Source organism: Panthera uncia (genome assembly GCF_023721935.1).
Source record: "Panthera uncia isolate 11264 chromosome E2 unlocalized genomic scaffold, Puncia_PCG_1.0 HiC_scaffold_19, whole genome shotgun sequence".
Classification (NCBI taxonomy): domain Eukaryota; kingdom Metazoa; phylum Chordata; class Mammalia; order Carnivora; family Felidae; genus Panthera; species Panthera uncia.
Window position 1 is genome coordinate 23,067,974 of NW_026057588.1, and position 26,368 is coordinate 23,094,341.

Below are 26,368 nucleotides of genomic sequence, written 5' to 3' on the forward strand. Positions count from 1 at the left end.
GATGCTGGAGAGGATGTGGAGAAACAGGAACCCTCTTGCACTGTTGGTGGGAATGCAAACTGGTGCAGCCGCTCTGGAAAGCGGTGTGGAGGTTCCTCAGAAAATTAAAAATAGACCTACCCTATGACCCAGCAATAGCACTGCTAGGAATTTATCCAAGGGATACAGGAGTACTGATGCATAGGGGCACTTGTACCCCAATGTTTATAGCAGCACTCTCAACAATAGCCAGATTATGGAAAGAGCCTAAATGTCCATCAACTGATGAATGGATAAAGAAATTGTGGTTTATATACACAATGGAATACTACGTGGCAATGAGAAAAAATGAAATATGGCCTTTTGTAGCAACATGGATGGAACTGGAGAGTGTTATGCTAAGTGAAATAAGCCATACAGAGAAAGACAGATACCATATGGTTTCACTCTTATGTGGATCCTGAGAAACGTAACAGAAACCCATGGGGGAGGGGAAGAAAAAAAAAAAAAAAAAGAGGTTAGAGTGGGAGAGAGCCAAAGCATAAGAGACTGTTAAAAACTGAGAACAAACTGAGGGTTGATGGGGGGTGGGAGGGAGGGCAGGGTGGGTGATGGGTATTGAGGAGGGCACCTTTTGGGATGAGCACTGGGTGTTGTATGGAAACCAATTTGACAGTAAATTTCATATATTAAAAAATAAAAAAAATTAAAAAAAAAAATAAAAAAAAATAAAAAAATAAAGTACAAAAAAAAAAAAAAAAAAAAGACATGTTCACCAAAAACCAGAAAGTAATCTCAATAAAAAGTACTCAGAATAATTATGGTCAGAAAATTGTAATTTACTTTTCAAGATAAATTCCATTTGCCCATTGTTTTGCCTGTGTGAAAGCTTAGCTACAATTATAAAGCTTTTTATCCATATATATGAAAAATGCTTCATGGTCTAAAATATAAATACTTGATCTGATTAAGCTAAATTAATATTTTGATAGAATTTTTTTACATGAAAATACTAAACAAAGGATCTCTAGTTTGCAATTTCAGAAAAATCACAATGAATCCTATAAAAATAATCAAACTCCAGATAGCTCAACAAGCATGCTTTATCAAGAATATGATGAGATTCTTTCAAACCAGGACAGAAAATGTAATGTTACATTTTTTACTACTGTAAAATGTACCCAAAATAGATGTTTGTCATTTTAAAATTTCACATCTTCACAGAAATCAAATTCAAAGGTACTGACTCATTTCCTTTACACTTACACTATTAAGGTAATTCACTGTACTGTAAACTATTTTAAATTAGTGCTATCCAAAAAACACAGAAACATGATTTTCTTGCTCAAAAGGTCTTTTGCTACTCAGCAAGCATATTCTTCCAGTCACTAAAACCGAACAAATATAAATTTAGGTCTCTGTCTTATACACAAGAATAATATATCAACCCATATCCAGAATTAACAGAGGGCTGCACTTAAGTGAGACATGTACATTTGCCTTTGGGATAAAGAATGTACAAACACCAATCGATAGGTGGATTTTCATCCCTTAGTAAATGTTTTAGGACTAGAAACATTCATGCACCTGAGCTAAGTTACCCTAAAGTCCCTTTTAAATGGAAAGTTGTCCTTCCCCTAATCCCAACTCTGATAAAAACACAACCAACCACCACCAAAACCCAGATCCTAGAAAAAGAATATTAAATAGGGTGGACTTCAGTAATATTGCTCTTTTATAGTACAATTTGGATTTTAAACAAAAAAATCCTAAATTTCCTTCAAATTTCAGTTGTAATGACAAAGATGATACTAACAAAAGTTCTAATGCTATACTCTCAGGATTTTAAAATAAAAAAAATAATAAAAAACCTAAAATTTGTTTACTGATGACTTATTGTGTATCAATTTATCCCTTGTAAAGTGCATTCAGATTGTTTACAAGTAAAAAAGGTAAAAATAGGGGCCCTGGGTGGCTCAGTCAGTTAAGTGTCTGACTTTGGCTCAGGTCATGATCTTGCAGTTAACGAGTTCAAGCCCTGCATCGGGTAAAAAAACAAGTGCAAAAACAAGACCCTGGTTCTATATTGTTTCATTGATTTTCAAAAGTTCAAAATAACCACACTACAGAGAACCCATTTACATTTCCTTGCTAACAGAACCAAAGTGACCTACAGTGGACACGTTTGCAACATAACACATAACATTTCCTATAAATGGAAAAAAAACTGCTTTATTAAAAAAATTTAAGGCAAAAACAGACACATATACAAAAGATACCAGATAACTAATAAGAATCTTGAATATTCCTATATACAAGATGGTTCAATAATTTGAGCTACTTGATGTGAAACCTCTCGAAAATGAAAAGTATTGTGGTTTAGATGTTTCAGAACTGTATTTTCAATACAGGATATAAAGGGTATGTTACAAAGCAACTGAAAATCTATGTCTTTCTTGATCTCTGTACCTGTTTTTAAACTTTTACACACACAGAAACAGAACATACGGGCTCTGTGCTGACAGCACAGAGCCCGCTTGGGATTTTCTCTCTCCTTCTTGCTCTATGCCCCTCCCACACACGCATACATGAACTCTCTCTCAAAATAAATAAATACTTTTTTAAAAAATGGCTTTCTAGGGGCGCCTGGGTGGCTTGGTCGGTTGGGCGTCCGACTTCGGCTCAGGTCATGATCTCACGGCCCGTGAGTTGGAGCCCCGCGTCAGGCTCTGTGCTGACAGCTCAGAGCCTGGAGCCTGTTTCAGATTCCGTGTCTCCCTCTCTCCCTGCCCCTCCCCTGTTCATGCTCTGTCTCTCTCTGTCTCAAAAATAAACGTTGAAAAAAAAAAGTTTTTTTTTTAAAAAAAATGGCTTTCTAGATTATAATTTTTTTCTCATTTGTAACCATTGGAAGATTGTATTCTCCAATAATTAGAAATTTAAAATTAATCTTTTGTTGCCTTCAATCCAGTTGCTTTTAGTAAAAGATAAATCATTTTTAAGAATCACCAAAAGGTTTTTTTTAATGTTTATTTATTTTTGAGAGAGCACAGGTGCAGGGGAGGGGCAGAGAGAAAGAGAGAAAGAATCCCAAGCAGGTGCCTCACTGTCAGTGCAGAGCCCAAGGCTCGAATGGAACTCACAAACCATGAAATCATGACCTGAGCCAAAATCAAGAGTGGCACCCTTAACTCACTGAGCCATCCAGGAGCCCCAAAAATCACCAAAAATTTTAATTAGTCCTCATGTATATTATATTCTCTTAAATATTTAGAATAAAAAACAAAACCAACATTTTAAATTATATAGTAGCTTGCTGTGGACTGAATCGTGTCCCTCCCAAAATTCATAAATTGAAATGCTAACCCCTAATCTGAAGGTATTTGGAGATTAGATAATCAGGTTTAAAGTCCCGAGAGTGGGGCCCTCATGATGGCATTAGTGCCCTTATAAAAAAAGAACAGAACCAGAAAGCTCACTCTCTGCGAGGATCTGGGACTCCCAACCTCTAGAACTGTGAAAAAATAAATTACTACTGTTTGAGCCACCTTATCTATGGTATTTTGTAATGGCAGCTGGGGGGAGGGGGAGTTTTGTGTGTGTGTGACAAAATTAATGTATGTTTACAAATAAAATGCTCATCACATTTTGCTGAACAATTAAGGGGACTCCTAACAAGTTTATTATCCTTTCCTTTTTCTTTAACCAGGATATTAAAAACAGGTTATTCTTCCCAAAAGATTCCATTATGCCAAGTAAAACAAGGTCAAGACTTGCAATAACTTGTGCCCTACAAAAACTGGAATGCATAAAGCATACCATGTAAACCTTATACTGAAGTTCATTAGAACAAATGGAAATGATTTAAATATTGATATTATCTAGCAAAGACACTTAAATCACAAAATCCAATTTTGTCAGATTTAGCAAATTTTAATGGTAAGAATAGAAGTTTAACTTTACTTCAAAAAACATGGCTAAATTGTTTTTATACTGCATACCCAATAAACTCAAAAGATCAATAAACTAATTCTCCTTACACAATCTTCCTTCCTTAAATTTCTATCACTGCTCATAAAATATACTGAAACATGTAATGTTTTCTTTTACTAGATTAGATCAACGTACGAGATTGCTCTTAAAGAATGCACTAACATCAGCATGTTATTTTTTTAAAAAGCTCTCCAGCTATTTACTGGAGCCATACTACTCCTGTTTTAAAGAAAAATATTTTTTTTTAAAGAAAAGGGGGGGAGAAAGGTAGTCATTTTGAAAAAACTGCCTCAGTAGAAAAGAAAAAAATCACACCCAGATCTGCACACTGGCATGTAATAAGGGCCTTCAGATGGTTTTATTGAGAGTTTTAACTCAATAGATTGTAAGACTTAGAGGAACGTCCATTATTCTAGTAAACAATGAGGCATGCATAAAACTAACAAACAGTAAAATGCGATTTTAAAAATTACAGCTGTCACTATTAATTCTGTGCAGAAAGAAGTCATTTAAAATTCATAAAACTACATACAAATTTTTTAAAAGATCTGGAAGCAGAAACGCCAAATTTTTAACAGCGGATACGAGGGCGGGTGGGGGAAGTGAGGAGCGCCCAGAAGACAAGGGCTTCAATGGGGGCGTTATTCAATAATGTTTCACAAAAAACAATGTAAAGATTCACTTTTATTTCCCTCAAAACTATAAGGAATATATATTTAGAAGAAAAAAATTGTCCAAATTCGCCTAAACTTGAAACCATTGCATTGCGGCCCCTTTTGTCACATTAAGCCTCCGCCTAGCTCGCGGCAGAACAGTTTTGGGGGTTCACTGTATACATCTTATGTGAACAAAGCAACCCTGCGTGGCAGGAGCCGCTTTCGGAGCCAGAACCCAGGAGCCTGGAGCCGGGCACATCGGGCATTCTCGTCGGGCAGAAAGGGAGCTGAAGGGGCCGTGCTCGTCCACTTGGGCCGCTGCCCCCACACTCCCGCCGCTGTCAACCGGAGCCGGCCAGGCGACTCGGGGAGGGTCCGGACAGGCTCCAGACAAACCCACGCCTCCCTCCCGCGCACACAGTCGCCTGGCTGACGCTGCCAGGTGGGCACCGGCCGGACTGCGACCCTGAGCGCCTCCCTGGCACCCCCTCGGCTCAGCCCGGCCCGTTCCGGGCTTCCACTGTAGCCCCCGAGCCCAAGCGGCCCGTCCACTCGGCCTCCCGAACCCGGCGAAGCGGCCTCTCCACAGCCAACGGCCGCCCGTCCGCGCACTCGCCCGGTCCTCTGCGCCCACCTGTTGGTCGCACTCGGGGCACGATTTGGTGGCCATCTTCACTTTCTTGGCTCGAGTTGCAGACATGCTCCTCTCCGGGTGCGGAGGCAGTGGCAGCAGCGGCGGCGACGGCGGCGGCGGCAGCGGCAGTAGCTCGGGCTCCTCCCCTAGTACCTCATCGGCCCTGCCTCCGCCAGGCGGGTCCCTGCTGGCCAGACCAAGGGTTGGGCGGGTGCGCGCGCGCGTGCGCGAATTCGCACGGAGCCTGCGTGCCGGGGGAGGGGGGGCGGTGGCGTGCACCAGCAGCGGCCGCAGGCCTCTCGCGTCGACTCGCGTCGACTCCGCCCGCGAGACGCGCTCCCACACTCACGGCGCCGGTCTTCGAGCGTGTCCAGATTCTCACGAGAAGAGACGGTCTCGAAGGTCCACAATGACCAACGCCTTCTCCTGGCCCTGCGGAATGCGTGGGGGCGTGGCTTGGGCGTGGCTCAGCAGTAACGGGCGTCGGGATCGGCCAACGAATGCACAGATAAGGCGGGTCGTGGTGCTGGACACCCCCTCCCCCCGGGAGGAAGAAGATCGTGAGTGAAAGTGGTGGAAGAGAAAGCGCGCTTAGCGCAAGTCGCGGCATTTAATACACTTCAGTGAACGTTAGCCACTCTAATTATTGAGGAATTGTAATAGACACCTGCTGAGTCTGCTGTATGTCAAGCCTAGAATCGGCACTAAGAGATACAAAATTCAACGTTAACTCAAATATTGAAAGCTAATTCTGCCAGCCAGACAAATGTGAATACTAGGAAGTGCCTGCCCTCAAAAAATATGCAGACTACTGTGGTACATGGCCTAATATTAGAATACAGCAGAACTGGGCGGTTGATAGGAAGAGTAAATCGGTTGACTATTTAGAACTTCATACCAAAATTTTAAATCCACATAGCCATTGACCTAGCCCCATAATCTAGCAATTCACCCCTAATAGTGGAAAAGATATTTTCCACCTGTACTCAAATCCATTTGTGCAAAGATATTGCACTTTGCGTCTCTGCTTGTCAGAGAAAATCAGAAACAGTCCAGGTGTAGGACAACAAATTGCTTGGGCAAATTAAGGCATGCACGCAACAGAATATCGCTGCAGTTCTTTAAAGAATGAGATAGATCTGTATGAAGTGATATAATGGTCTCCAAAATACAGTGTTGGAGCACCTTAAGCATCCAACTTCGGCTTAGGTCATGATCTCAAGGTTCATGAGTTCAAGCTCTGCGTAGGGCTCTGTGCTGACAGCTCAGGGCCTGAAGTCTGCTTCGAATTCTTTGTCTCCATCTCTCTGCCCCTCTCCTGCTTGTGCTTTCTCAAAAATAAATATTAAGAAAAAATTTTAAAACAAGTGTTAATTGGAAAAACAAGGTACAGAACACCTTATAAAAATAATATGAAAATGTATTTATACTTGAATATGTATTGAGAAACTGGAGAAAAGGAAATGGACAGCAGGAATAGGAAGACTTATTTTTCATTCCCTATCATTCATATATCCATTCAATTCATATTATTTGAAATTTCTACTAGATCAACCTGGTATGGCCTTTTCCCCCATAAAGGGAAAAGAATTTGTAACAACTACTGAGCTACTTAAGAGGTCACCTGCCCCACTGTTGAGGGAGTTAGAAGTCCTAGAAAGCTTTCTAGAAAAGTCATCTCCACAGCTGAATCCCTAAGGATGTCAAGTGGAGGTCTCAGGCAGATGGGGCAGAGAAAGTAAGCAATTTGGTGTGGGAATACCAAGTGCAGGGCAAAGTGCTGGGGAGGTGTGCTATATCCAGTTATGCAGGGTCTTCGCTACCATGGGAAGTTCAGGATTCATCCTGAGGACAATGGGGCAATAAGGGTTTTAAGTTGGAGTAACACGATTCGATTTGAATTTGAGAATGATTGGTCCAGCAAAATTTAAGTTATCAGACCTGAGACAGGAGAAAAGAAAGGTCACTAAAGGAGAGGAGAGGGACTAAAAAAATATGAAGGCCATAATGTTAGCAAAACTTGAGAAGCCATTTTGCTGTGGCAGAGAGTTATCAGAAGTATTTCCAGGATAGGTCTGAAGTATCTATTGCAAAGGACTGGAGGACTAGAAGGAGCCATGGAAGATAGTGCTGCAGTTTTCCAAGAATGGGGTGGGACACGAATCAGAAACCTAGGCCCTGCAATCCAAGCCCTGAGGAGTTTTCTGAAAGTTTCATTTCCTTTTTCTGGAAATTTCCTCAAAAGCTCACTTGGCTGGGGTAGGTGTTAATGAAGAGGTCTTTTAATGTCTTTAACTCTATGGGGTTTCCAAAATGGTTAATGTGGCAGACACTGACAGTTGGCTGACACAAACTCCATCTAGGTCCCTGCTTCTCTCTAGATGCCTTCTAGCTAAAAGTGGTCATGTGGAGTTATCTGGTCAGTAAGATACAAACCAGTCTGCTGAGTGGCGTTATCTGGCCAAAAAGATATAAACCAAAGTCTGCTGAGGTGGGATTTTCTGGAAAGGTTCTGAGTTCCTGATAAAAATGAACAGATTCGGGGCGCCTGGGTGGCTCAGTCGGCTGAGCGTCCAACTTTGGCTCAGGTCATGATCTCACCACTTGTGGGTTCCAGCCCCGCGTCAGGCTCTGTGCTGACGGCTCGGAGCTTGGAGCCTGCTTCTGATTCTGTCTCCCTCTCTCTGCCCCTCTCCTGCTTCTGCTCTATTTCTTGCAAAAATAAATAAAGGTTAATTTTTTTTTTTTATTTAAAAAAAAAAAAATTTTTTTTTCAACGTTTTTTTTTTATTTATTTTTGGGACAGAGAGAGACAGAGCATGAACGGGGGGAGGGGCAGAGAGAGAGGGAGACACAGAATCGGAAACAGGCTCCAGGCTCCGAGCCATCAGCCCAGAGCCTGACGCGGGGCTCGAACTCACGGACCGCGAGATCGTGACCTGGCTGAAGTCGGACGCTTAACCGACTGCGCCACCCAGGCGCCCCAAATAATTTTTTTTTTTAAATGAACAGATTCATATTAAAAAAAACTCTTTGTCCTTTGCCCTTCATACTTTTTCTTACTGTCTGGGGCATGAACAAGAGACCCTGAAGGTACAAAAAGCCATCTTAGGATGAGACAATGAGGTGTCATATTAGTTACCTATTGTTACATAACAAAGTACCCCAAAACTTGGTGGCTCAGAACAACAAACATTACCTCGGTTTCTCTGGGTTAGGAATCCAGGTGTGGTTCTGCAATCCCATCTGAATGCTCAACCAAAAGGAGATCTATTTCTACGCTCACTCTTTTGATTGTTGGCAGACTGTCCCTTATCACATCATCTCTTCACAACATGGCAATTGTGAGCTGCCTCACAATATAGCAATTTGGCTTTCCCTAGAATGAGTAATCCCAAAAAGTATGAGAGAATGATCATGACAGAAGCCACACTCTTTTTATAACTTAATCTCAAAAATGGCATCTCATTGCTTCTGCTGTATTCTAGTCACTAAGCTAGTCACAAAACCCAGCCCACACTCAATGGGCTGACTACCTCAGAAGCCATCCATAGAACTATAATCAAAGTCCACTAAGGATGAACAAAGTGCATGGGTCCCCGATAGCACTGTTAAGTGCCTACTCCAGTCATAGCCTGCCTCCCTATTTTCCTTATAATGTGAAAGGGGGAAAGTAGCTCAAAATAAGATACAGCTCCACACCCACCAGAATAGATAAAAAGAGTGACATCAAATGTTAGTGAGAATGGAGGGTATAAAATAGTGTAATCACTTTGGGAAAAGGTCTAGGAAAACTAGATATATACATATGCCTATGACCCAGTATTTCCAATCTTAGATATTTATCCAAAAGATACAAAAGATATGTCCACAAAAAGACTTGTGCAAGAATATTCATAACAGCTTTATTCAAAATAGGCTCAAACTGAAAAAAAAAAAAAAACCCACAAATGTCCATCAAACAGGTAAATAGATAAACTGTTATATTTGTTTCATGGAATACTAATCAGCTTTTCAAAGGAATGAAACATTGATACACACAAAATGGGTTAATTTCAAAAACATTATGCTTAGTAAAAGAAGCCTTACACAAAAGAGCACATCCTGCACAATTCTACTTATGTGTAATTCTAGAACAGGCAGAACTATTCCATGGTAGAAAAAAAATCAGAGCAGTTATTTTGCCTCTTGGGGTCTTGTAAGAGTGGGGATAAAATGAAAAGGGGTATGAGAGAACTTTCTGGGATGATAGTAATAGTCTGTATCTTCGACAGGGATTTGTATTACACAAGTGTTTGCATTTGTCAAAACATACTGAAGAGTACAATTAAGATTTGGGCATTTTATCAAATTTAAATTTATGAGAACAAGAACTTTAAACAAATATTTAACTCTAGGTAATGATATGTATGCTAAAGTATTAAGGGTGAAATGTGCTAATGCCTGCAACTTTACATTGAAATGCATAAAAAAAAGGATAGCTATGTGGGTAGGTAAAGTGATAAAGTATAATCATAAAGTAAAGTAATGTCAATTTAGGTGGCTGGCATACAGGTGTTCACTGTAAAATTCAGGTATTTTGTTTTTATGTTTGAAAATGTTCATAAGTTACAGGAAACAAAACCTACGTATTTAAGCCACTGTTCATTAGGTTTTCAATTATGTCTTATCCACATTTTCCTTACTTACACTGATACCAAAACAAGGATTTTTCTATAAAGTGAATGACACTGGCCCTAACACTTATTCATTTAATAAACATTTACTAGGTACCTACCATGTGCTGGACCTTGTGCTCTTGATGGGGGTATAATCTTGTGAGGAAAAAAGTCCCTGCTGTTGTGAATCTTATAATCAACAGAGAAGATGACAAACATATACTATCACACCAATAAACATGTAACTACTGTGATCACAGTTACAAAGGAACCATACTGGGGCTCTAAAGCCATTGACAAGGGGACCTGACCTGTAGTGGGGTGGGGTAATCAGGTAAGACATCCTGGGGGAAATGTGCATGACAGGTAGAGTTAATAAGGTGAAGAACAGTAGCAGCATGGACAAATTAGCTGAGATAAAAGGAAGTGAAAGGAAGCTCTGTGGCCAAAGCACCAACAGAAAGAAGAGAGAGTCCAACCTACTGACAGGTCCTGGAACAGTCTACTTTGCACTGGCTTTTGATCCTATCTCTAACTTTACCCAAGATCTTTTATGCATGCTATTAAAGTAACTGTAGGTGCTCTAGTCTCACAATAAGCAATCAGACCAGGCAGGAGCTTCTTTAATAACGGTTACTACGTACTTAATAAACCAAAATGGCTATTCAGAGCCACTTTGTTTTTTTGTTTTAAGTAAACTCTACCCCCAACACAGGGCTCTAACTCACGACCCTAAGATCAAGAGTCACGTAAGTGACTCAAAGCCACTTCATATTTCCTTTTGTAATAAGGACCCAAGCCAGGGAATGGCAGGGAGGTGAGATGTAGCAGCTTCCATCTCACTCCTTTGACACTCAAACCAAAGTTTCTACCAAGGAACCTCTTAAAGCTTTTTTTTCTTTTTTTTTTTTTTTCCCTAGGAAAGGAGAATAAGATGGGATGCTTGGCAGGACTTTATGTGTATAAAATTTCTCTTTTTTCTTGAAAATCTAATATAGCTTCCAGTTATAAATTTAAAGCTGTAGTTCCAGGGCACCTAGGTGGCTCAGTCAGTTGAGTGTTCAACTCTTGATTTTGGCTCAGGTCATGATCGTACAGTTTGTGAGATGGAGCCTCGTGTTGGACTCTGCACTGTTAGCTGCTTGGGATTCTCTCTCTCCCTCTCTCTCTGCCTTTCCCCCACTTGTGGTCTCACACATCTCTCTCAAAATAATCTTAAAAAAAAAAAAGTTGTAGTTGCTACTTACTACAGAAAAGCCACAGGCTCAAAGTGACTGAAGAAGTCATCCCTCTTCTACAGCTGGGTACCTCTGGACAGTCCAAGCCAGGCACCGGCCTCAGTGAGCACTGAACTCACCCCAACTGGCTACCGTGGACACAGAGGGGCCTCCAGAGGTATCCCACACACCTTACTTTGTTTCTTCTGCTTTTACTTTTCATAGTATTAAATACTACTTATTGGGCATCTACTCCATGCCTGTGCTTTACATTGTCCCTCTTGATCCCCAACCCCTGCAAGGTGGTATCATGAACTTCATTTTACAGTTTAGTAAGGCTCAGGGGAGAGTATCAGTCAGGAATCTTTCTTCTGCCAAAATAGCCCAGCTCTCCAAAACAGTTTAAGCAAAAAGGGTACTTGCCATCTCACATAACCAAAATATACTAATAGTAGTAAAGGCACAACTCAATCCAGGACCCATTTCTGCCTCTCAAGTCTACACCCCTTCTTGGAGGTGATGATTGCTAGGATAACTGAACATTCTATAACTGCTCCTTTCCATGTCTCATCACATTTCACTGCTTCTTTTTGGGTTGCCTACCCATCCCCAAACCACTCATTTGGGCTGAACAAGGATATCCACCAACTGTTTTAGACAAAAGTCTAGGATCCAACTCTGAAGTCTGACAAGGGGTCTGAGAATTGAGGAAAGGATGAATGGCCATAAAGCAACTACTACTCAGACTAAGTAACTATACAACACCACTTTCTTTCACATTGGGCAACCCTCTGTGACCATTTGACCTCACCCTTGTACTTGCTGCCTTTCATATAAAGTCCTTCCCATACTTCTGGTTTTAGCCTGGTTACCTTATCAGTCTGAGCTAAATCTCAGGCTTCATTCTCTCTTGAGAGTAAGCAAGAGTCCACAAAAACACTCAATAGATTCCTTGACAATCCAAGGATGGGGCAGTAAAATAAGCAGGTGACTCCAGACCAGGGCATCCAGCCAGGGGAGTAAATTAGAACTGAAAGGCACTCTGCTCACAAAGCCTCTGTCATAGCGCAGGACTGTTACCCAAAGAAAGGGACATCTTTATTTTTAATTTATAGTAATGCATCCCATGGTCTTTAATCTTTTAGCTCACAGTCAATTCTACTTTAGGTAATTTCCATTCCATCTTTCCCTCCAATTGTCTCCCTTCTTCCCTCTTTCTGTCTCTCTCTTCAAGTAAGATCCATTCCAGGATGTCCTTCTCTCACCTCTTAGCTTTTAGGATTCCCTAACTCTCCTTCATAGGATAGACACAGCAAGTTGTCAGGAGGGAGAAAGGCAGGAAGAGGACCATCAGTTATCTTTATGCCAACTTAATCCCTGGAAGCCACAAGGAGTAACTGCAATCTAGCTATAAAATCATAAAGAGCCCATTAATTATGGTCTCTGACAGGCCACTTACACTTTTTTAAAAATAAAGAGTAAGAATGGAAAACATATGAAAGGGATTGGTTGTGTGACAGTAAGTACTACCACTCAAAAGCACCACTGTGCCATGTCTATTGTGTTCATGGCTTTTGGTGTTAGAAACATGCTTTCATTTCTTTATTCAAAAAATATTTTCTCAGAGCCTGAAAGTTTCTGTTGAGGCTGTTCATCTCTCTAAAACCTTCTTTATACCCAGATATTTGCATGGCTGACTCCTAAGCATCTTTCAAACATATATACACTCTGGGTTGTTCTACATTCCTCCAATGAAGAAGCCCAAAACTCAGGGGTAGCTTGTAGTTTTCCAGTACATTAGGTACCTTTCAGTCTTCATGTTCTGCCAGGGTCTGGGAAGATATTAGGTTGAACCATATGAAACTGCCTTTATATAAAAATGAAAATGTTATATTTTTCAGAAAAAGAAAAGTTTCATTCAACCAAAATATGTGCTGCTAGCAATAACTGCTTTCCCAAAATGATAAATTTTTCCAAATACTAAATTACATATTAATAAAGTTCAGCATTGTTAACATTTATTCAAATCCTTCAATTACTGTTCTCTATTGGAGAATGTTCTGTTTCTTAGACTTCCAAATGATGAAAAAGGTGGTAATCTGTTGAAAAAAGGTTAGGTGAGTGTGATGGATGTGGCAAAAGTTCTTGGCCCAATTCAGTTATTCCCTATGGTGGTCCGCAATTTCAGTGGTCAAATGTTGTCATGGAAAAGTATAGGTCCATGTCTGTTAACCAATGCAGAGTGCTTTTAAATCGATTTTTATACATAATTTCAACTTCTTGACAATAAGATGCTACTGTTAGTTTTGCCTGGGCTAAAAGTAATAAATATTCTCTCTGCAGATCACCATCATTACTAGAACCTTCATTTTGGTTGCAGCGATAGTTTTAACACGTTTGGGAACTTCATCAACATCCAACCATTGTCCAGACCACTTTCATTTTTTGTCAAAGCTTATGATCCTCTCCAGAATAGGTCTCTGCTCTTTCAAATCCTAAGGTATGAGAACATCTCTAATCATCTCCATATATGATCATCCATCAGTTGGTGTGGTACCTACCCATTTGTCCAACTTTTTAACCTTTCCTATTGCAGCCAGATGTCGAGAAATTGTTGTAGCAGAAACTCCTAAGTCTGCTGCAAGGCCTCGAATTGCCATTTTGGGGTTAGCTTCCACCATGGCTCTCAATTGATCTTCATTTAAAACAGATTTGGGTCTCCCTCGAGGCTCATTTTTCAGACTCAGATCCCCAGAACGAAATTTTTCAAACCACCACCGGATAGTCCTTTCACTAACAGAGCCTTCTCCAAAGACAGAATTGATGTTTCTACTTGCTGTGGCTGCACTATGTCCTAGTTTAAATTCATACAAAAACAGTATTCGCAAATCTTTCAAAGATATGGTACAGTCCACTTCTGTGGAAGAAATAAACAATAAAAACTCAGCCATCAAAGAAAACTGAATACCATAATATCATTACGAATACTAAACAACACACCTGAAAACAGACCTGATATCAACTTTACCAATCAAATATCAGAAATTTCATCTGGAGAACACACGTTTTTTAACACTGTGTTCTGCTGCCATCAGTTTATATCAGGCAGATGACTTTACAGTAGGAATAAAATTTCCAGTAATTTTATAAGCATTACCATAAAAGAAATGATTTTGAACTAAAATATAAGTTGTGCTTTTAAATCTAGGAACTCAATGCCACACAATTTTTTCTCTACTATCAAATTAAGATTTCAGATAAGTTTAATGCTTAGAAAAAAAATCTCCCATAATGGGTTGATAAATACCTGTTTCTTATGTTTTCTGACAGAGTATTTTTAGGTGTTCCTCTTCCCTGTTTCACATGATCTGAATGCTACTTCACACATTCTTTACACATTCTAAATCCTTATTTACTACGGAATTTTTCTTCTTTCACCTCTCTGTTTCACTTTCTTTGGCTTCATACTTAATTTTGGTGTAAATGAATATAAATAGTATTTTAGGTATATGAAAGAACTGTTTGCCTAAGTTCACATTTCCCCTGGCAGTCATGTATTTAAATGGCACTAGGGTCCACTGTACAGTGTACTTTTTAAAACTATAACCATAACATACATGTGACCTAAACCTACCAAAGGGTTACAGAGAGAGAGAGAAAGGTTCAGCAGAATTCAAATCTGGGAATATCTTGCGGTAAGAAGGGGGAAGTTTTCCTTTTCAGCAGCTTTAATTCCAGCCCTTTGTAAGTACATATTCCTCCAATACTAACTTTTCTGCCTTTTTCCTCCCCTACGCTTCCAAGATGGCAAAGTGGAAATGGAAAAGGTTTCTATTCCTTTCTACCCTCACTTAAGTTCTAAACTATTTCAAATAAATCAATAATCTATTACAAAAGCAGAAAAAAATTCTGACCTCAACCATAAAATAGTTACCAAAAAACAAAAAAGCACCCCATATATTTAACTACATGATAAATATTAGGAAAGTGAGTAACTTTATTTAGTCCCTAATACACTGAAAGCAATTACCCTATTGTTCATAAATGGAACAGGAATAGGGGAGAAAGGTTTTCCATCAATATAGTAGATTTAATAAATGCAAGAAGCATAACATCCCACTTCAGACATACTAATTGAGATATAACCAAAAAACAAAACTTGTTTTGGGGTGCCTGGGTGGCGCAGTCGGTTAAGCATCCGACTTCAGCCAGGTCACGATCTCGCGGTCCGTGAGTTCGAGCCCCGCGTCAGGCTCTGGGCTGATGGCTCGGAGCCTGGAGCCTGTTTCCGATTCTGTGTCTCCCTCTCTCTCTGCCCCTCCCCAGTTCATGCTCTGTCTCTCTCTGTCCCAAAAATAAAATAAAAAACGTTGAAAAAAAAAATTAAAAAAAAAAAAAACTTGTTTTAATACAGAGCTAAATCCAAAAGCAATAGAGAATTTCCCAAATGCAAAAAAGTGGGAAACATTAAAAGAGCACAGTGGGGAAGGGACACATGAATAGAATTCATACTCTTCATCTCAGAACTATATACAAATAATGGAACAATCTAAAACAGACATTTTAAGATGTCAGAATATGACATTTTGAAACATGCCTTTAATGTTCAAAGAGAAAACAAAGAAATAGATTTCATTCAGCAAGAACAGGCCATTGTGAAAGAAAAAACTCCCACATTATATTTAGTTGTCATATCTTGTTTCTTCCAATCTCTGACAATGCTACAGTCTTCCCTTATTTTTCGTGATCATGACTCTTAAAGACTACTGATTGGTTTACTCTGTCAAATATATCTCATTTGGGTTTGGCTGATGACTGGACTAAGGTTATACATTTTGGCAAGAGTACACAGAAATGATGAATCCTTCCCAGTGCATCACATCATGGGTTTCATGATATCAATATGTTTTATTATTGTGATGTTCACCTTGATCATTTATTAAGCGATTTATCAAGATAAATTTTAGCAGGTTTCATTCTGATAAATTTACTATCTTTCCCTTTGTGATTAATGAAGATATACTTTGGGGGACATTCTTTGAATCTATATGAGTTTTACTTCTCAAATTTTCACTCACTAATTTTACAATCAGTTGGTGGATCTTGTCTACAATAATTATTACTGTGTTTAGCTAATATTTCTTTTCTATTTTCCTCATATCTTACATCTTTCCACAGTTTTAATTGGAATTTTACTATAAGCGAGAATTGTTCATTTTCCCCATTTTTTTTATCTGTATCAGTATGGACTCATGGATATTTACATTATTCTATGAATTATAATCCAGTGATTTCATTATTTCTTTTCCTCAAATTGCTCCAGCTTCGGCCATTAGAACTCTTTCCGGTTGACTCCCATGTTTTTTCAACAATATCCCCCTGCCTTTTTAAAAGCATTTTGTTATTACCTGGCACACATCAAGGTGTCCCAGGCACCTTTAGTATTTTCTCTCAGTCCTAGAATCAACAACTTCTCCAAGGAGCCCTGGTTCCTTTTATTTGAGGAAATAAAATATTTACTTAGAAATAAAAAACTGGATCCTAGGTTTATTCATTACTATTGGGGTGTCATACCTTTTAGTCACTCTCAGTGGACACTGGTAGGAAACATGCATAACAACCCACACATATATTGATATCTCAGATACCAAACCAAACCCAAACCAACAGAGTTCATTTTAGCCTTCTCTTTTCTTTATTTATGAGAACCCAGTTCTTGTTATTTAAAACATTTACCTATTCAGTTTGAGTACACACATAAGGCAGTTTCAGAATTGCTGATCTATGCCCCTGTAAGAAATACATTTACTGACTAGATTACAGCATTAATGTGCAGTTCTTTTTAACATTACAGTATCCGGTGAAGATGTTATTTTCGAAAAAAACTTGGAATAAAGCTCTTTTCTTCCTCCATCCCCTTTAATGTCACTCCTTCCTCATTCCTGATACCTAGTTCCCATCACCCCACTTTTATGCACCCCTTTCCCACCTACCCCCTATAGGTTACCAATCACTTTAGTTTCCAGTTTATCCTCCCAGTACGGATTCTATACAAATGAGCAGATGTGTATGTACTGTCTTATTATCTCCTTCTTTCTTACACAAAAGAATAGTATACTATGGATACTCCTGTGCTTTACTTTTGTCACTTAACAGCATATTATCCTGGCAACACTCCGTATCAATTGATATAGATAATTCTCATTCTTTTTTTACAGCTCCATTATTCCACTGCATGGACATACCATAGTTTAATCACTTTGCTATGTATGGGCATTTAGACTGTTTCCAACATTTTGCAATTACATTACACTACTTTGATGCAGTGAGTATCTTGTATGTATGCATTTTTATATTGTTGGAGGTGTATCTTCATGGTAAAATCCCAGAAATGGTCAAAAAATTAACAAATACATATTTTTAGGTATTACCAAATTTCCCTTCCAAAGGATTGTAACAATTCACACTCTCAACAGCAATGTATAGGAGTATCCATATCTTCACAGCTTCACCAACGAAGTATACGGTCATATTTTAAAATTTTTGTCATTGATAGGTATTATTTTAATTTGCATTTCTATAATTATGAGTGAATTTGAACTTTTTTCATATACTTTAGGCCATTGCTATGTCTTACTTTTTTGAGTTGTCCCTTCATGTCTGATTCACATTTTTACAACAGGTTTTTGGAACTCTGTCCCAAACTCAAATTTTTTGTTTTGTTTTATTTCAAAACCTTAAATCTCACAACCACTGTTTATTACCAAGGTGAACTCTGATCTTCACAATGGGCTTATCAATAGGATTTCTGGTAGGAAGTATGGGTACCAGAGCCTCCAAACTTTTTGGATTTGCTGCAATGGGGATCCACTACCACCAGCAGGGTCCAGTCATACTGGATGGGGATGTCTGTGAGCTCCTTCTTGGAAGCCTCATCCACATATTTCTAGTAATAAGTACACCAGGGCTTTGGAGCTGGTACTGGTGAACTGTGCAAACCTGGACCACGTAACTACCACTGTTCACGCAGACTCAGACATCCACCCCAGGAAATCATTCCTTGCCCAGAAGCACAACAGGTTCCAGCAGCTTGTACTGTAGTGTGCACTGATGGATCATCTCCAGGGACTGTCCATTCACCTGGATAAGGCCATTGCCCTGTTTGCAATGCACCAGGATGTGCACTGGCCACCTTCCTGTGTCCAAGGACCTGCATGGACTGTAGAGGGCCCTTGGACTACATAGCTACCAGTGGGGCAAGAGCTCCTCACTGCCTGGCACTGCAACCTGAAAAGCTTTTGTCCCTCAAATTTTAAAAGCTATTTAAATATAAAAAGTATTGTCCTTTTTATGGGTATATATTATGAATATTTTCCCCCAGTTTCTCTTTGAAAAACCTTTATTTACGGGATTTTTTTTTTGTTATGCAAGAATTTAACTTAGTGAAATTTATCAACCTTTTCTTTTAATGCTTCTGGATTTTAAGTCACAGTTAGCAAGCCTACATACCAACTATAGAGGAATTAACTTATGTTAATGGTAGATAACAATGGCTCTTTTAATAATAGTGCAGGGACAAGTGGGTAGCCATTTGGGAAATGCTAAAAGTGGATCATTCATTGTTCCATGAAAAAAAGTAGATCATTTCCAAAAAAAGTTTCCAAAAACTTTCCAAACTTCAGCAAAGTTGTCAGATACAAGAATAAAAATCAACTCTGTTTTTATACACCAGGGATGAATAACTTGAAGAGAAAACTAAAAAAGCAATTCCAATAAAATACTTAGGAATGAATCTAACCAAGGACTTAAGATTTTATGCTGAACACACTGCTGAAAGAAATCAAGCAAGATCTAAATAAATGAAAAGACAATCATACTCATAGATAGGAAGACTTAACATCATTAAGATGTCAGTATTACCCAAGCAATCTATAAATTCAATATAATCCCCATCAAAAGTCCAACAGCCTTTTTGGCAGAAATGGAAAAGCAGATCCTTATTTTTATACGGAATCACAAGGGGCCCTGAATAACCAAAATAATCTTGTAAAGGAATAAAGCTGGAGAACCCACACTTCCCAACTTTGAAACTAACTACAAAGCCACAATAATTAAAACAATATGGGCATAAGAACAAACATAAAGAACAATGGACTAGAAAGAAACCCGCACACATATGGTCAACTGATTTTCGACAAGGGTGTCAAGACCATTTAGTGGGAAAGGATGGTTTTTCAACAAATAGTACTGGGAAAACTGTATATCACATGCAAAAGAATGAAGTTGGACCCTAACCCAGACCTTATACAAAAATTAATTCAAAAATGGATCAAAGACCTAAATGTAAAAACTAAAATTACAAAAGTCTTTAAGAGAACATTGAGGAAAATCTTCATGGCACTGGATTTGACAACAGTTTAATGGATATGACAACAAAAGTAAAAACAGGTAAACTGGACTGCATCAAAATTTAAAATTTCTGGGAAAAAAAACACAGTTAACAGTGAAAAGGCAACCCACAGAACAGAATATTTGCAAATCACGAATCTGATAAGGGGTTAATATCCAGAATATATAAAGAACTCCTACAACTCAACAACAAAATACAAATAGCCTGATTAAAAAAAAAATTTTTTTTTAATGTTTATTTTTTTGAGACACAGAGAGAGTCAGAGCACAAGCAGGGAAGGAGGAGCAAAGAGAGGGAGACACAGAATCTGAAGCAGGCTCCAGGCTCTGAGCCGTCAGCACAGCTGATTCAACACGGGACTCAAACCCACGAACCACAAGACCGTGACCTGAGCCAAAGTCAGATGCTTAACCAACTGAGCCATCGAGGTGCCCCACAAATAGCCTGATTTTAAAATGAGCAAACAGCACTAGAATAAATGTTTCTCAAACAAAAATATATACAAGGTCAACAAGGATTTGAAAAGATGGCCAACATCATTAATCACTAGGGAAATGCAAATCAAAACCACAATGAGGTATCAACTCACACCCAAAAGGACAGCTACTAACGAGAGAAAATAATAAATATTAGCAAAGATACAGAGAAACTGGAACACTTGGGCACAGCTGGTGGGAACAAAAAATGGTACAAGTCTCTATGGAAAACATTCATGTTGGTTTCTCAAAAAATTAAGAACAGAATTACCATATGATCCAATAATTCCATTTCTGGGAATATATCCAAAAGAACTGAATACAGAGTCTCAAAGAGGTATTTATATACCCACAATCACAGCATCATTATTCACAATGGCCAAAAGGTGGAAACAACCCAAGTGTCTATCAACCAATAAATGGATAAAGAAAATGTGGTAATTGCATACAATGGAATATTATTCAGCCTTAAAAAGAAAGGAAGTTCTGGGGTGCCTGGATGACTCAGTAGGTTGAGCGTCTGACTCTTGATTTTGGCTCAGGTCATGATCCTAAGGTCGTGGGATCGAGCCCCATGTCAGGATCCATGCTGAGTGTGGAGCCTGCTTAAGATTCTCTCTCTCCCTCTGCTCCTCCCCCCGCCCCAAACAACAGAAAAGAGAAAGGAGATTCTGATACATCCTACAACACAGATGAACCATGAACACATGATGCTAAGTGAAATAAACCAGTCACAAAAAGACAAATATTGTGTGATTCTACTTAACTGACATACCTAGAATAGTCATATTCTTAGAGATGGAAAGTAGAATAGAGGTTAGTGGGGACAGGGGCGAGGGAAGAATGGGAGTTGTTGTTTAAGGCTATAGAGTTTCAGTTTTAGAAGATGAAAAAGTTCTGGAGATCAACAGTAAAAGATGTGAAAGTACTTAATACTACTGAACTATATACTTAAAAATATGATGGCAAATTTTATATTTTTTGTATGTTACCACAATTAACAATAAAAATAAAAAAAAATTAGGTAAGTTGGATCTCATTAAAATTAAGAATTTTGTGCATCAAAGGACACTATTAAAAAAGTGAAAAGACAACCTGCAGAATGGAAAAAAATACTTGCAAATCATACTTCTGACAAGGGATTAATACTGAAAATATATGAAGAGTTTCTATAACTTAACAAACAACCAAAACAACCTAATTAAAAATGGGTAAAGGAGTTGAATAGACATTTCTCCAAAGAAGAAATACAAATGGCCAATAAGAACCAGAAAAGATGCTTAACATTGCTAGTGTTTAGGGAAATGCATATCAAAACCCAGTAAGATAACAGTTCACACCTACTAGGATTAGGTTATTTAAAAAAAAATTGGAAAATGACAAATGCTGGTACGAATATAGAAAAACTGGAACCCTCATGCATTGCTTGTGGGAATGTAAAATAGTGCAACCACTGTGGAAAAGAGTTTTACGTTTCCTCAAAAGGTTAAACACAAAACTACTATATGACCCAGCAATTCCACTCCTAGGTATATATCCAAAAGAACTGAAATTAGGGATTCGAACACATATCTGTACACCAATGTTCATTACAACAACCCTACTGTCTATCAGATGAATGGATTAAAAAATGTAGTATGTACATAAAATGGTAATTATTCAGCCATAAAAAGTAATGAAATTTTCATATATGCTACAACATAGACAGGCCTTGCAAACATTATGCTTAGTAAAATAAGCCAAACACAGAAGGACAAATATTATATGATTCCACTTATATATGAGATACCTGGAAAAAGCACATTTACAGAGACACAAAGGAGAGACTGCCAGGGATTTGGGGGAGGTGTGGTGGTGGAGTGGGGAGGAAGAGATTGTTTAATGGGTACAGGGTTTATGTTGGGGATGATAAAAAAGTTTTAAGTATAAATAGCAATGATGACTACACAGAAATGTGAATGTTTTTAATTCCACTTAACTGTACACTTAAATGGTTAAAATGATAAATATTGTATGTATTTTACCACAATAAAAATGAGAAGAAGGGGCGCCTGGGTGGCGCAGTCGGTTAAGTGTCCGACTTCAGCCAGGTCACGATCTCGCGGTCCGTGAGTTCGAGCCCCGCGTCAGGCTCTGGGCTGATGGCTCGGAGCCTGGAGCCTGTTTCCGATTCTGTGTCTCCCTCTCTCTCTGCCCCTCCCCCGTTCATGCTCTGTCTCTCTCTGTCCCAAAAATAAATAAAAAACGTTGAAAAAAAAATTAATAAAAAAAAAATGAGAAGAAGAAAAGGTCTATCTTTACCCTAGTAATTTTAAATACTACCTTTCTCATATACTAACTTTCCATATGAATTTGGGTCTAATTCTGCACTTTTTATTCTTTTCCACTGGTTTATTTGTCCCTGCCAATGCTACAATGTTTTAATTAATAAGGCTATTCAACCCTTATAGGTTTTTTTTTAAAGTTTCTCTTTTTAAGTGTTTTCCTGGCTAAAAGTAATATTGAAGAAGAAAACCAAAGCAGGAGGCATCACAATCCCAGACTTTAGCCTCTACTACAAAGCTATAATCATCCAGACAGTATACTATTGGCACAAAAACAGACACACAGACCAATAGAATAGAATAGAGAACCCAGAACTGGACCCACAAATGTATGGCCAACTAATCTTTGACAAAGCAGGAAAGAGTATCCAGTGGAAAAAAAGACTGTCTCTTCAACAAATGGTGCTGGGAGAACTGGACAGCAACATGCCGAAGAATGAAACTAGACTACTTTCTTAACACGATACACAAAAATAAACTCAAAATGGATGAAGAAACTGAATGTGACACAGGAAACCATCAAAACCCTAGAAGAGAAAGCAGGCAACAACCTTTGACCTCAGCCACAGCAATTTCTTACTCAACACATCTCCAAAGGCAAGGGAATTAAAAGCAAAAATGAACTATTGGGACCTCATCAAGATAAAAAGTTTCTGCACTGCAAAGAAAACAATCAACAAAACTAAAAGGCAACCAACAGAATGAGAAAAGATATTTGTAAATGGCATATTGGATAAAGTGCTAGAATTCAAAATCTATAAAGAACTCACCAAACTCCACACCCAAAAAACAAATAATCCAGTGAAGAAATGGGCAGAAGACATAAATAGACACTTTTCCAAAGAAAACATCCAGATGGTCAACAGACACATGAAACAATGCTCCACGCCACTCATCATCAGGGAAATACAAATCAAAGCCACATTGAGATACCACCTCACACCGGTCAGAATGGCTAAAATGAACAAATAAGGAGACTATAGATGCTGGCGTGGATGTGGAGAAACAGGAACCCTCTGGCACTATTGGTGGGAATGTAAACTGGTGCAGCCACTCTGGAAAACAGTGTGGAAGTTCCTCAAAAAAATTAAAGATACAATTACCCTATGACCCAGCAATAGCACTGCTAGGAATTTACCCAAGGGATACAGGAGTGCTGATGCATAGGGGCACACATACCCCAATGTTTATGGCAGCACTTTCAATAATAGCTAAATTATGGAAAGAGTCTAAATGTCCATCAACTGATGAATGAATAAAGATGTGGTTTATAAATACAATGGATTACTACTTGGCAATGAGAAAGAATGAAATCCTGCCATTTGCAGCAACATGGATGGAACACTGGTGGGTATTATGCTATATGAAATAAGTCTGTCAGAGAAAGACAGATACCATATGTTTTCACTCATACGTGGATCTTGAGAAACTTAACAGAAGACCATGGGGGAAGGGGGGGGGGGAGTTACAAACAGAGGGAGGGAGAAAAACCATAAGACACTCTTAAATACAGAGAACAAACTGAAGGTTGATGGGGGGTGAGGGAGAGGGGAAAGTGGGTGATGGGTATTGAGGAGGGCACTTGTTGGGATGAGCACGGGGTGTTGTATGGAAGCCAATTTGACGATAATTTATATTTTTAAAAATCTAAAAAAAAAAGTGTTTTCCTGGCTATTTCTAAAATCAGTTTTATTGAGATATAATTCACATCCCATACAATTTTCCTATTTAAAATGTACAATTTGGTGATTTCTGTTACACTCACAGGGTTTTGAATCCAATTTTAGGACACTTTTCCTCTTCCAAAAGAAGCTCTGTACTAATTAACAACTGTTCCCCATTCTCCCTCTAACCCTTTCCCAGCCCTAAACCATTATTCTATTTATATATCTGTTAATATTAGTCTGTTTATATATCTGCTTATGTGAACATTTCTTATAATTGGAATCATAAAGTATGTGATCTTTTGTAACTGACTTCTCTCACATAGCACATTTTCAAATCATTCATGTTGTAGCATATACCAATACTTCCTTTCTTTTTATGTCAAATAATACTCTATTATATGGATATATCACATTTGTTGATTATCAGTTGATGGACATCAGGACTGTTTCCACTTTTTAGCTATTGTGAATAATGCTGCTAATAACATTCACAAAGGTCTTGTGTCCACTTCTGTTTTCAGTCTCTTGGGTTTATACCTAAGAATGGAATTGCTGGATCATATTATAATTGTGTATTTAACCATTTGAGGAACTGACAGATTGTTTTCAAAGTGACTGCACCATTTTACATTCCTAATAGCAATATATGAGTGTTTCAATTTTTCCACTTCCTCACCAATACTTGTTATTTTCTGTCTTTATTATTGCATCTTAGTGGTGTCAAGTGATATCTCATGATTTTGATTTGCATTTCTCTAATGACTAACAAAAATATTTTGGTATAGTTGTTGGTCATTTGTATATCTCCTTTGGACCAATTCTATTCAAATCTTTTGTCCATTTTTTAAATTGGATTATTTCTTTTTATTATTGAGGAATAAGAATTCTTTATACATTCAAGATATAAGTTCCTTATAAGATATGTGATTTGCAAATAGTTTTTTCCATCCTGTGAGTTGTCTTTCTACTTTCTTGATATCATCTGCAGCAAAAAAAAGTTTTGAATTTTGATATCATCCTATGTATGTATGTATGTATGTATGTATGTATGTATGTCATTTGAGCTCTGGGTGTCATATTTAAGAAAACACTGCCTAACCCAAAGTCACTGAGATGTACTGCTATGCTTTTAGTTTCATTAGCTCTTATATTTAGGTTTATGATCTATTCTGAATTAATTTTTATGTGTGGCATAAGACAGGTCCCCAACTTCATTCTTTTGCGTACTCAGCATGGTATTCCAATACTATTTATTGAAAAGACTATTATTTCCCATTTAATTTCTTTAGGACCTTTACTAAAATCAATTGATGATTTTCCTGGCTATTTTTGCATGTTTGTTTTTCCATATGAACCTTAAAATCAGCTTGTCTGACTCCATAAAACAACTTAATAGGATTTTTATTAACATTGCACTGATTTTATAAATTAACCAGGGAGGATTAACATTTTTATGATGTTGAATCATCGTATTCAACAACAAAGGACATTTTACCATTTGTTTAAATCTGCTTTAGTGTCTTTTAGGAGTGTTTTCAATTTTCCTTGTATAGATTTTATACCTTTCTTATTAAATTTATTCTAAACATTTAATCCTCCATGTTGCTATTGTAAATGGGCTTTCCTCTAACATTATGTTCAGTTTAAGCTATCTGTATATATGAAAGTTGATTTTTATATGTTAATTTTAAATCCTGATCCTTCACTGAATTCTTTATTGTAGGAGTTAGTTTATTATTGATTCTCTGGAGCACAGCTATACTATGATCTGCAAAGAGATATTGTTCTACTTGTTCTTTACCCGTTTTTATGCCTCTTACTGATTTCTCTTAATTTAATTCCCTTGGCTAATTTACCTCTAACAAAATGCCGAACAGTAGTGAAGATAGTGTGGATGCTTGTTCTTGACATTAATGGAGATGCCTGTAGTGTTTCCCCTTTTTAAATAAGATATAGTTTTAATGCTAAGATGTATACTTCATCAAGTTAAAAAAGTAGTATTCAAGGGGCGCCTAGGTGGCTTAGTTGGTTAAACATCTGACTTCAGCTCAGGGCATGGTCTTGCAGTTCATGGGTTCAAGCCCCTCATCGGGCTCTGTACTGACAGCTCAGAGCCTGGAGCCTGCTTCAGATTCTGTGTCCCTGTCTCTCTCTGCCCCTCCCCCACTCATGCTCTGTCACTCTCTCCTCTCAAAAATAAATAAACATTAAAAAAAATTTTTTTTAAGTAGTCTTCAATTCCTATTTTCTTGAGTGTCTCTATCATGAATGGGTACTTATTTTTGCCAAAGGTTTTCTTAGTATCTACTGAGATAACTGTATTATTTTTTCTTTATAGTTAATAACATGGTATA

The 26,368-nt window shown here is 38.2% G+C and overlaps 2 protein-coding genes and 1 pseudogene across 5 annotated transcripts in view; all 3 read right to left on the minus strand.

Moving 5' to 3' along the window:
• Positions 1 to 8,002, minus strand: part of CE2H16orf87 (chromosome E2 C16orf87 homolog) — a 36,543-nt gene extending 28,541 nt beyond the window's left edge. The window contains exons 1-2 of one of the 4 annotated variants that reach the window (XM_049620928.1): positions 5,612 to 8,002; positions 5,263 to 5,446 (exon numbers count right to left, since the gene is read on the minus strand). In XM_049620928.1, coding sequence (XP_049476885.1) covers positions 5,263 to 5,328 — 66 coding nt within the window. In that variant the 5' untranslated portion in view covers positions 5,329 to 5,446; positions 5,612 to 8,002. Of the gene's footprint in view, positions 1 to 5,262; positions 5,583 to 5,611 lie in introns of those variants that run through there. The other 3 variants (XM_049620930.1, XM_049620926.1, XM_049620929.1) reach the window with 3 other exon arrangements.
• Positions 8,003 to 8,255: 253 nt separating this feature from the next.
• Positions 8,256 to 26,368, minus strand: part of LOC125915395 (uncharacterized) — a 53,364-nt gene continuing 35,251 nt past the window's right edge. Inside the window, exons 4-5 of the mRNA XM_049621207.1 lie at positions 13,699 to 14,054; positions 8,256 to 8,641 (exon numbers count right to left, since the gene is read on the minus strand). Of these exons, the coding sequence (XP_049477164.1) occupies positions 8,591 to 8,641; positions 13,699 to 14,054 (407 nt within the window). The 3' untranslated portion in view covers positions 8,256 to 8,590. The remainder of the gene's footprint in view (positions 8,642 to 13,698; positions 14,055 to 26,368) is intronic.
• LOC125915219 (40S ribosomal protein S16-like) lies at positions 15,294 to 18,380 on the minus strand (annotated as a pseudogene).